At 36.1% G+C, this 12,530-nt stretch overlaps 1 protein-coding gene across 1 annotated transcript; it reads left to right on the top strand.

Annotated features, from left to right (window-relative positions):
- Positions 1–457: 457 nt before the first annotated feature.
- On the top strand, positions 458–1,399 carry LOC121464815 (olfactory receptor 2M3-like). The gene has a single exon (XM_041677907.1). The coding sequence runs from the start codon at positions 458–460 to the stop codon at positions 1,397–1,399; it is 942 nt and encodes a 313-aa protein (XP_041533841.1).
- Positions 1,400–12,530: the final 11,131 nt, after the last annotated feature.

Here is a 12,530-nt window from a genome sequence, read left to right as displayed (position 1 = left end):
TGAAACTTGACTGCAAGGCTTTTATGTTTGTTTTGATGGAATCTTCTATGGCTCTTTGCTAAGTAAATTGAGTTAAAAATTGTATGATACCAGGCATATTTGTGTGTGCACATGTGTAATCCCAACACTTTAGAGGTTAAGGCAAGAGAATCATGAGTTCAAATCAGACTTGGATATAGAATAAACTGTGTGTGCCCACATGTCTCTGTGTGGTTGCACGTGTGTGTGTGTGTGTGTGTGTGTGTGTGTGTGTGAGAGAGAGAGAGAGAGAGAGAGAGCACTCAAAAATAAGTTTTAATCTCCTATATCACCAAATAAAATAGCTGATCCCCAAAGAAACAACTTTCTTATGCTTGCATAACTCTTTGTGATTATTTACCTTGGAAGGAAATATTGGTCATGTTGTTGACATATTATTACCTTTATTCTATATTCTGTCTCCACAGTGAACATACTTATGATACAATGGAACAATTGGACCTTCAACTCTAATTTCATCCTGTTGGGTATTTTTGATCACAGCCCTCTTCATACTTTTTTCTTTTCCCTTATCCTGGGTATCTTCTTCCTGGCCTTCATGGGTAATTCTACTATGGTGCTTCTCATCTACCTGGATGCCCAACTCCACACTCCCATGTACATCCTTCTCAGCCAACTATCTCTCATGGATCTTATGCTCATTTGTACCACAGTGCCCCAGATGGCCTTCAACTTTCTCTCTGGGAACAAGTCCATCTCCATGGCTGGCTGTGGATGTCAGATATTCTTCTATGTATCTCTGCTTGGAGCCGAATGTTTTCTATTGGCCACAATGGCCTATGACCGTTATGTGGCTATTTGCCACCCATTACGGTATCCTATTCTCATGAGTCATAAAATCTGTGGTCTCATGGCTGCCGCCTCATGGATTCTTGGTTCCCTTGATGGCATAATAGAAGTTGCAGCAGCATTGTCTTTCTCGTATTGTGGTGCCAGAGAAATACCTCACTTTTTCTGTGATGTTCCAGCCCTGCTCACTCTTTCATGTAGTGATACCTTGACATTTGAAAAGATGATATTTTTCTGCTGTGTAATTATGCTTATCTTCCCTGTAACAATCATTATTGCTTCCTACACTCGTGTGATTTTGGCTGTCATTCGAATGTCCTCTGCTGAGAGTCGCCACAAGGCTTTTGCAACCTGTTCCTCCCACCTTGTGGTGGTGGGAATGTACTATGGGGCAGCCATGTTCATTTACATGAGACCCTCTTCTGGTCGTTCTCCCAATCAGGACAAAATGGTGTCAGCTTTCTATACTATTCTTACTCCTTTGTTGAATCCCCTCATTTACAGTCTCCGCAACAGAGAAGTGGCCAGAGCCTTTATGAAAGTATTAGGGGTGGAAAAGGCTGAAGTGTGAGTTAGCTGATGATGATGCTTTCTTGTTAGCCATGCTTTCAGTAGTTGGGCATATTGACAGAAGATGGAGGAGTGCCAAGATCTCAAGTGCAGCTTGAGAAATATATTTCGTTCAAGATTCGCCTAGGTTCGATTGTAAAACCATATCTCAAAAAGCATACTTTATGTGCAAATACATATGATGAAAGAGTATACTTTAATAGGTAATATTTTTATCATTGTAGATTTATAGCAGCCACATAAAATTAAAGCTGTGATAAAAGTTGGTATTCTTGTTTTTAAATATATCTTTATTTTTGTAGTCATTTCAATGTATTTTTGTCAATAATAACATTTAATAAACAAGAGGCATTTTCTCTCATAGTGCTTGTTAATACAAACCTTTGAATATATAATTACTATATATAATTAATGTATGTATATACATTTCTAATAATAGAAATAAATGCAAACAACAGTCAACAGACAAAGGAGATATATTACAGTTGATCGAGTCTTAAGCACAATGAACTTTTTTCTGCAGAATATTGGAGAATGAGGAGTTGTTTCATTTTTTTTCTTGTGTGCAGGCATTAATTTTATACACAGGAGAGTGAATTTTAATAGCGATCTCTATGTTTTCTAAAGTCTGCATTTTTCTTAAATGTTATGGTACATTGCGATGGTATTATTATAAAAGTAATTGTAATTAAAGAGATTCTCATGTATCCTCTTTCAGTTAATTATATTTAATTATTTTACATTCCAACTGCAGTTCCCTATCCCTCTTCTCCTCCTATTCTGTTTCCTCTCCCTCTTCTTCCCAATTCACTTCTCCTTTGTTTTTATTCAAAAAAGGGTCAGGCCTCCTATTGGTATCAAGATTGTTTGGGGGGGGGTGGAGGTAGAGAGTACTTATGGGTTTCTGGGAGATACCCTTGTACCAGGATTTTACCCTGAAATGCTTCCAACTTTATAGAATCCCTTTAAGTACATATGGATTTAAGAAGCTCACAGTATACCTAACTAGTCCAAAAAAGAAATACTCCTTGGTATATTGCAGTTAAAACACTATACCATACAAAGGGAGAGTATTGAAGATACAAAAGAAAATCCATGCATAAAGAAAAGCTCGCTAGAGTAGCGGATGACTTCTTAAGAGAAAAAAATTAAAATCTGTAAGAATCTTGAGAAATGTACTCCCACTTCTAAAAGACAACAGATGCCAAACCAGACTACAAGATCCAAAAAATCTATCAGTCATAGTTAAAGGAGAAAGAATTTTTTTTCTACAATATAAACAGGCTTAAAGAATATTTGTTTACCAAATTAGCCTTACATTTAATAATAAAACCAATACTTTAGGTTAAAGACAGAAATAAACAAAGCTAAAAGACAACAGAAAAAAAAAGAAACTGTAATTACTGAAACACAAATGTCATGGAGAACACAAACAGAAGCCCACACAGACAGACATACACACACATACCACACATACCTTGAAAATTTTGTGTTTATTGTTAATTTCCACTCTAAAATTATGGTATTGACCTGGTAATGTTTATAACTGCTTTAGTTCACAATAAGATGTTAAGAAAAGTTGGACATTTCTTATGTGTTTTTGAATTTGACATAGTTGAAAATTTTGAAAGGGGCATTCCCAACCATAGTGATCCTCCACTCCTTTAATTAGGAGAGAATATAGCCATAGTAGTATGTATATTCACAAAGCATTAGCTAATTTCAGATGAACTGTCTTGACAGAAGCTTGGTTCAGAGACACCAAGCCCAGAGTTACTTTTTCCCCTTAATCCTTTGATTACAGAGATTGACAGTCAAAGCAGCGTTTGACCCCTTTTCCTCCCAGGTACCTAAGACATGGGCATGTATTATTGAAATGCATGTACCAAAGATGGGTAAGCCTGGAAAATGGCAAAGTGCTCACCCAAGGCAGATGTTATCATCTTTGTAGTTGCAGAAGCACAGACTTTATTAAAATTAATTAAAAGGGAGGAATTGTAGAGGCCCAAAATGGTGAGTCTTTTCATCTTGTCTGATGGTCTGAGAGTTTGGAGGCTGCTCAAAACAGTTGACAAGCGTAGCTACACGTCCACGCTCAGGATGTGATTACTTGGTTCTTTTGACAGAAAGATGGCTCATACAGGGAAATTCATTCCAGCCTGACACAAAGTCAGAATATGCAAGCATACATCTGCTCCTTCTTTTGGTATATAAGGTCAGCTGGAGAATGGCTGCCTTCAGGATACTTGGTCTAGTGTGGCTTCACTGCCTAAACAACAAAATTCTAATGACTTGATGCCTCAGATTGTTAAAGCAGTTAATTGTTCTAGTTGTCCTTTGTATCACATTAAAGAAGTCTTTTGTTGCCTTCTTCCCCCCCCCCCCCCCTTTTTTGGATTTTTTTCGAGACAGTGTTTCTCTGTAGTTTTTTTTGTGCCTGTCCGGGAACTAGCTCTTGTAGACCAGGCTGGCCTTGAACTCACAGAGATCCGCCTGCCTCTGCCTCCCGAGTGCTGGGATTAAAGGCATGCGCCACCACTGCCCGGCCCTTCTTCCCCCTTTTGTATTGGGGTATAAAAGTGTATGGAAAATTAAACATGGATAATTTCAGTATTTTCTGGAATGTCTTCTTGGTACTATTCTATGGTTTCTGCTTTATTACTTTCCACGTGTCTTCGCATTCTTTTTTTTAATTAATTAATTTATTTATTAAAGATTTCTGCCTCCTCCCTGCCAGTGTCTCCCATTTCCCTCCCCCTCCACCGATCAAGTTCCCCTCCCTCATCAGCTCGAAGAGCAATCAGTGTTCCCTGACCTGTGGGAAGTCCAAGGACCACCCACCTCCATCCAGGTCTAGTAAGGTGAGCATCCAAACTGCCTAGGCTCCCCCAAAGACAGTACGTGCAGTAGGATCAAAAACCCATTGCCATTGTTCTTGAGTTCTCAGTAGTCCTCATTGTCCGCTATGTTCAGCAAGTCCGGTGCATTCTTTACTTACTTATATTTCTAAACTGCTATGCCCCTACTCTGGCAAGTAGTATTTTTGTCAATACTGGTCCCAGACACTACTATAAATAAAGGCCAAAATCAAAAATGCAAATAGAACACATTGTCACTGAAGGTGCATTAGACACAGGTGTGGCTGTAACAAGAATTTCATCAGAATCTTGGCATCCAAATTGGCCTCTTCAGTATATAAATATTCATTTATTGTAGATCAGAATTTTATCTCAGATAATTCAGAGCATGAGATGGGTTGAGTGTGTGGGGTCAGAAGGACAGAGTGAAATATTAGAATCATATGTGGCTAACATAGCAATAAATTTGTGGGGACATGATTTGTTATAGCAATGTAATACTCACATTAACATTCCCCCAATCTTACAACCAAACCATAAATTAATTTATGTTTCTGGAAATAATATCATATGAAATTATAAAGAAGAGTCACTGACTATTCAGATTATACAAGAACAGGGAAAAACAGCTGCTGATTTTTGAAAGGCACCAAGAGCCTTGCCTTTAAAATGGTTGACAGACAAACCTATATATGTTAAGCAATGGCCTTAAACAACAGAGAAATTTCAGGCTTTAGAATAGCTGGTACAGGAGCAACTAAATACTCATCCTATTGAATAATCAATCAGCCTTTGGAATTCTCCTGTATTTGCTGTTAAAAAGAAATATGGAAATGAAGAATGGTAACAGATCTAAGAGCTGTTAATAAGATGATTCAGCCAATGAGGTTTCACCAGCTTGGCATTCCTTTGCCTTCTCTATTGCCTAAATAGTGGCCTCTTATAGCTATTTATTTAAAAGACTGTTTCTTTCCTATACCTTTGTCTTCACAGTGCCTACCTATAATAGTTCTCAGCTTGCTAAGAGATATCAATTGAAGATTCTCCCATTGGGAATGCCAAATAGCTTCACCCTGTGCCAATATTGTAAGGCCACCATTGGAAATGATACTTAAACAATTTTCTAATCTGTAGCTTGCAATTACATAGATGATATTTTGCTATCAGATTCAAATGTAGATATTTTAGAATGTTTGAAGAAATAAATAAAACTTTGCCTTGTTGGGGATCACAAATTGCTCCTGAAAAAGTACCAAGAGACAATTCTATTAGTTACTAAGGCTATAAAATATGTTTAAAAAATTAGACCCCAAAAGGTACAAATTAGGAGAAAGTGATTGAAGACTTTTAAAGACTTCCAAAGGAGACATTTCCCATTTAAAGTGCATTTTTGGGATAAAACCTAATGAATTGATTATTTTTTTTTAAAAAAAAAAAAACCTTACATGGTGACAAAGACTTAAACAGTTCCAAGGAATTATCGGCTGACGCTGAGAGACTTGGCTTCAATTAAAGAGAATTGAAAAAGCAAAATGAGGATTGTGTGGATTTGAGTTTTAACTGCTTTCTGGTCATATTACCCTCTAAACATTCCCCTACAGGAATTTTAATGTTCAGGGAAGATATCTTAGAATGGATCTTTTTATTCATTCTTTGATTAAGGGACATTTAGATTGTTTCCAGGTTCTGTCTTTTACAAATTATGGTATTATGATCATAATTGAGCAAATGTTCTTGTGGTTTGATTGTGCCTCTTTTGGATGTATGTCCAAAAGTGGTATTGCTGGGTCTTGAGGTATATTGGTTACCAATTTTCTGAGAATTCACCGAATTGATTTCCATAGGGACTGAACAAGTTTGTACTCACACCAACAGAGAAGAGTTCAAATTACTTCACATCTACTCCATCATAAACTGTTATTAGTGCTTTTTATCTTACCGATTTTTATCAGTGTGAGATGGTATCTCTGAGTTGTTACACAATAGAGTATTATTTGGTGGTAAAAACAATGTTATCTTTAAATTTGCAGGCAAATTGGTATAATTCGAAAAAAAAAACATCCTGAGTTAGGTAATCTAGAACCAGAAAGACAAATATAGTGTGTACTCACAAGTGAATATGAGACATAAAGCAAAGGATAACCAGCTTACATTCCACCACCCCAGAGAAGCTGCAACCCTCTTCCAGAAACAGATGTAAGAAGATGGAAAGATCCACAACTAATCTCTGTGCTGAGTTCCAGAAAAAGAGAGGGATGAGCAATAATATGACCAAAGGGGTCAAGACCATGATGGGAAAACCCAGAGCTGGCCTGAACTAATGGAAGATCACTGGAAGGACAACTAGGGAATCTGAATAAGAATGAACTAGGCCTCCTGAATAGAGGTGACAGCAGGGTGGCTTGAGTAGAATATGTAGTCACTGGCAGTGGAACCAGGCTCTAACTCTAATGCATGAAATGACTTTTTGGAACCCTTTCTTAATGGGGAGATACCTTGCTCATACAATGTATGGGGGCATGGACCTGCCTCTAAGAATTGATGGGATAGACTTAGTTGACTTCCCAGGGGAGGACTTAGCCTCTCTGAGAAATAGAAGAGGGTCGGGTAGGGTGAAGGAGGAGAAGCAGAGGTAGAGGAGGGAGGGAACTGGGATTGGTATGTTAAAAATAAATAAATGAATAAAAAAACATTTTAAAAATTGATCTTTTTTGCTCATGACCGCGAGGGGTACGTCCACCCACTGAGACTGTGGGACTGATCTAATGGGAGATCACCAATGCCAGTTGGACTGGAACTGATGGAGCATGTGCTCAAACCGGATTCTCTGAATGTGGCTGACTGTGGAGGCTGACAGAGAAGCCAAGGACAATAGCGCTGGATTTTGATTCTACTGCATGGATGGGCTTTGTGGGAGCCTAGTCTGTTTGGATGCTCACCTTCCTGGACCTGAGGGGAGCAGGGAGGACCTTGAACTTCTCATAGGGTAGGGAACCCTGACTGCTCCTTGGACTAGAGAGGGAGGAGGAGGAGGGAGGGGAGGGAAATAGGAGAAGGGGAAGAGGTGGAAATTTTCAATAAAAAATTAAAAAATTGATCTTTTTATCACAAAAGCTGAGAAAAAAAAGTATGTGGAAACGGTCTCTGAGTTAATTCTGAAAGGAAAATTGAAACTGTAAATTGGCAGGAATAGTCCCATCAGCAATTATAGAACTTTTTGGTAATGAAGATATTGACAAATTATGGGAAGAAAGTGAACCCTGGCAAAGAACTTGTAGTAATTTTTGGGAGAGATTAGCAACAACTGTCCCAAAAGCAAGAGAATTCAATTTATATAAAGAGTTAACTGGATACTTCTTCACATTGTATGGGGCACACCAATAACTGGAGCTCCTATAATCTATACTGATGCAAATAAATTAGGAAAAGCAAGTTACATATTAGAAACCTTAAGCAAAGTGGATCAAAGCTTTTACAATTCATATGCTATTCTCATGGTAATAAGGGATTGTAAAGAATCTCTCATCATTGTTGCCTATTTACACTATGCAGAAAGTTATTTTACATATTAAAACTGCTGAATTTATGCCAGATGATACAGAATTGACTTTATTACTTATACAGTTACAAGATACAATCAGAAATAGGAACCACTCCATATACATGAAGGTGATCCCAGCACTTGGAAAACATATTTTTAATCCCAGCACTAGGGAGGTGGGAAAAGGAATATAAAGGGGAAGAAACATGAACTTCCTGGAGTAAGCAATCTAAGGACTAATAGAGACATGATCTCATCCTTTCAGTCTAAAGATTTTGTAACGTAAAAGTTCTTTCTAGTGGTTAGTTGTTTTGCTTTTCTGATCTTCAAGTTCAACACCAGTATCTGTCTCTAGGTTTTTATTATTCATGCTATACCAGCATACATGGCCCAAATGGGCACTGAAATATAAGGCATCCCCTCCACACAAGCTATTTGCCTTCCTCTACCTCTAGGCAACAGTGTGGTGAGTTAAAAAAAATAAAGTCAGACCTATAAGAATTATAGAAAGACAGAAGTTCCTGGACAGATTGCTGCAGACATTAAGAGACCAGAGCTACAAGCCCAGACTACTATACCCAACAAAGCTTTCAATCACTATTGATTGAGAAAACAAGATATTCCATGATAAACACAAATTTAAACAATATTTATTCACAAATGCAGTCTTACAGAAAATACTGGTAGGAATATTTCAACCCAAGGAAGCTAATAGCACCCAAAAACACACGCAATAGATAACCTCACACTAGGACACTCCAAAGAAAGGAAACACACAAACACTACCACCAAAAATAACAGGAATTAACAATCACCTGTCATTAATATCTTTTAATATCAATGGACTAAATTCATCTATAAAAAGACACAGGCTAAGACAATGAAAGGAAAGCATGATTCATCCTTCTGCTGCATGCAAGAAACACACCTCAAACTCAAAACAGACATAAAAGAGTAAAAGATTCTCTAATCAAATTTATGTAAAGAACAAGCAAATATAGCTATCCTATTATCTTGGAAAATAGACATAAATCTAAAATAAATCAGAAGAGATAAAGAAGGACCCTTAATACTCATCACAGGAAAAATCTATCAAGATGATGTGTCAATCCTGAAGATTTATGCCTCAAATACAAGAGTACCTGCATATATAAAATAAACATTACTAAAGCTTAAATTGTACATAAAACCCCTCACACTAATAGCAGGAGACTTCAACATCAAACTCTCCCCAAAGGACAGGTCAACCAGACAGAAATTTAACAGTGAAATACGAGAACTAACAGAAGAACACTCCACACAAACACAAAAGAATATATCTTCTTCTCAGCATGTCATAGAACCTTCTCTAAAATTGACCACATTCTTAGCAACAAAACAAACTTCAACAGATACAAAAAAGTGGAATAAACTCTTGTATCTTATTGGATCACCATGGTTTAAAGTTAGAATTCAACAACAACACTAATTGCAGAAAATTTACAAACTCATGGAAATAGAACAGTGCTCAATTAATTCATCCCTTGGTCAAGAAAGAAATAAAGAATGAAATTAAAGACATCCTAAAATTCAATGAAAATGAAGGCACAACACCCAAACATATAAGACATTATGAATGCAGTACTAAGAGGAAAGTTTGTAGCTCTAGGTGCCTACATAAAGAAAGTGGAGAAATATCACACTAATTACTTAACTGCATCTCTGATAGCTCTAGAACAAAAAGAAGCAGATTCACGCAGGAGGAGTAGAGATCAGGAAATAATCAAATTGAGGGTCAAAATAAGTCAAATAGAAACAAAGAATACAATACAGAATTAATGAGACAAAGAGTTGGTTCTTTGAGAAAATCAACAAGATAGACAAACCCTATACAAACTAATTAAAGAATAGTGAGAGAACATCCAAATTAAAAGTCAGAAATGAAAAGGGGGGCACAACAAAAGACACTGAGGAAATCCAGAAAATCATTAGAAAATATTACAAAAACCTGTATTACACAAAATTATAAAAATCTAAAAGAAATGGACAATTTTCAGGATAGATAAAAAATACCAAAATTAAATCAAGACCAGGTGACCAATTTAAATCGACCTATAAACAGCAAAAAAATAGAAGTTGTCATCAAAAGCCTCCCAACCAAGAAAAGCCCAGGGTCTTATGATTTTAGTGCTGAATTCTAGCAGAACTTCAAAGAGCTAATAGCTATACTCCTCAAGTTGGTTCACATAATAGAATCAGAAAGAAGATTGCCAAACTTTTCGTATGAAACTAAAGTTACCCTGATACCAAAACAACATAAAGAGTCAATCAAGAAAAAGAATTACAGACCAATCTGCCACATGAATAATAATGTAAAAATACTCAATAAAATACTGGCAAATTGAATCCAAGAATACATGAAAAAAAAATATCCAACATGACCAATTTGGCTTCATTCCAGAGATGCAGAGATGGTTCAACATATGAAAATCTATCAATGCAATCTACTATTTAAATAAACTAAAAGAAAAAAAATGATCATCTCATTAGGTGTTGAAAAAGCACTGACAAAATCCAACACCCCTTCATGATAAAGGTCTTGGCAAGATTGGGGATACAAGGAGCATATCTAAACATAATAAGAACAATATACAGCAAGCTGACAGCCAACATGAAATTAAATGGAGAGCAATTCAAAGTTATTCCACTAAAATCCAGAACGAGATAAGGCTGTCCACTCTCTCAATATCTATTCAACATAGTTCTTAAAGTTCTAGCTAGTGCAATAAGACAACACAAGGAGATCTAGAGAATTCAGATTGGAAAGAAGAAGTCAAACTTTTGCTATCCACAGATGATATGATAGTATACATAAGTGAACCCAAGAATTCTACCAGGGAACTCAGTTGATAAACACCTTCAGTAATGTGAAAGGATACAAGACCAACTCAAAGCGTCAGTTGCCCTCCTATATGCAAATTATAAAGAAGCTGGGAAAGAAATCAGAGAAATATGACCATTCACAATAGCCACAGATAACATAAAATATTTTTGGTAACACTAATCAAACAAGTGAAAGACTTATTTGACAAGAACTTTAAGTTTCTGAAGAAAGATGGTATTACAAAATGGAAAGATCTCTCATGCTCTTGAATAGGTAGGATTGACATAAAGGATGGAAATCCTACCAAAAGCAATATATAGATTCAATGAAGTCCCCATCAAAATTTCAACACAATTCTTCACAGACCTTGAAAGAGCAATACTTAACTTCATATGGAAAAGCAAAAATCTAGAATAGCCAAAATAATACTGTATAATAACAATCGATGAGAAAAGGGGCCATAAAATTTAATGGAAAAGGGACATATGAGAAGAATAGAGGGAATAAAGGGAATAGAGACATCTCAAAAATAAACAAAAATGGAAACAAATTGTGTTATCTGGAGTAGAAAATATTTAGTCATCAAACAGAAATATTAAAAGCCTACTATTGTATGGAAAGTCGGTCTACTGATATCACAGTGACGCTACTTAGTAGTTTGAAAGTATTTGATGAGGTTGAATAATGCTCTATTCGCAGGTAAATAAGACAAAACACTCGATGCTTTAACCTATTTAAATGAGAACTTAAATTGCAAATTGCAGCTTTTCACTTATTTTTATGGACTTAATAGAGAGTTTGAAAGTATGACATATAAAGTCAGAATAATCAAATATGTAAATGACAGAGACAAAATAAAAATGGTATATTTTCAATAATAAAGTAACCTTCTCTGTTTTCTAAATAAAGCAAAAGTTTTTCTACTTTAAGTCTAAATTATATGAAGACTGAGAAAGAAAAGTAGCTGGAAACATATAGTGTCATAGTTGAAGCAAGGCATCGAATTCCCTGGAGAAACTAAAAATAAATCACAGATGACTTGGTAAAATGTTGATTGGGTATTGCTGTAGAAGGTTAAATGTGTTCAGGTACCTTGTGAAGAACAATTCTTGTTGAGGACAAATAGAAGGTAAGACTTGCAGAAGGGTATTTTCCAACCTCCATGATGTTAGGGAGTCCTTCTGTCATGGAGAGACCCACACATTACTTACCACTCATGTGATAGATATTATTTTATGTTAAACTCCTTCAAATGCTGGGATACTCTTCATGATGATCTGCCTTCATATTCTTTTGCATTTCACCTTATACTTTTTGTAAAACTATAATAATATTTCTTATATTTCTTAAGACTTTAAGATTTAAAGATCAATTATGAAGATGTTAAATGAATGTTATGCTTTGCTTACAGCTGTCTGAAGTGTGATTTAAGTCACGATAAGGCCTTCCAGTAGATCTGATGAACTTCCTCATTCTTGCAGTCCGGCTGCCGATTTATGACTTTCACCAATACATAAAATGGCCTTCTTTGAATAATATCACAAAAGTGAGAAAGCATGTAGGTTATCAATCAAGAACAAACAATTTCTTAAGAAAACAGTATATTATTAAAAATATTAGTAAAATTGAGCTGGTAAAATGAGCATATTACAAAGTTACTTGAATTTAAATGATGGTAAGATTAAAAGTGACAATGAAGTCATGTACTTTGATGAGTGAGTTTCAAGAGAACCTTTTATGGCCTTGTAGAGAAACCTGACATGGGTATAAAATCTTCAGGGCGTCTGTAAACAGCATAGCCTGAAAAATGATGATCTGAGGGAGACAAGAAGGCAGTTTGATTTAACAAGTCTCTCAGCCAGTGTTAGTT

The sequence above is a fragment of the Microtus oregoni genome, unplaced genomic scaffold (genome assembly GCF_018167655.1).
Source record: "Microtus oregoni isolate MIOR12 unplaced genomic scaffold, Mior012 000029F_ref0000214, whole genome shotgun sequence".
In the NCBI taxonomy this organism is placed as follows: domain Eukaryota; kingdom Metazoa; phylum Chordata; class Mammalia; order Rodentia; family Cricetidae; genus Microtus; species Microtus oregoni.
This window is presented reverse-complemented; position numbering and strand designations above follow the sequence as displayed.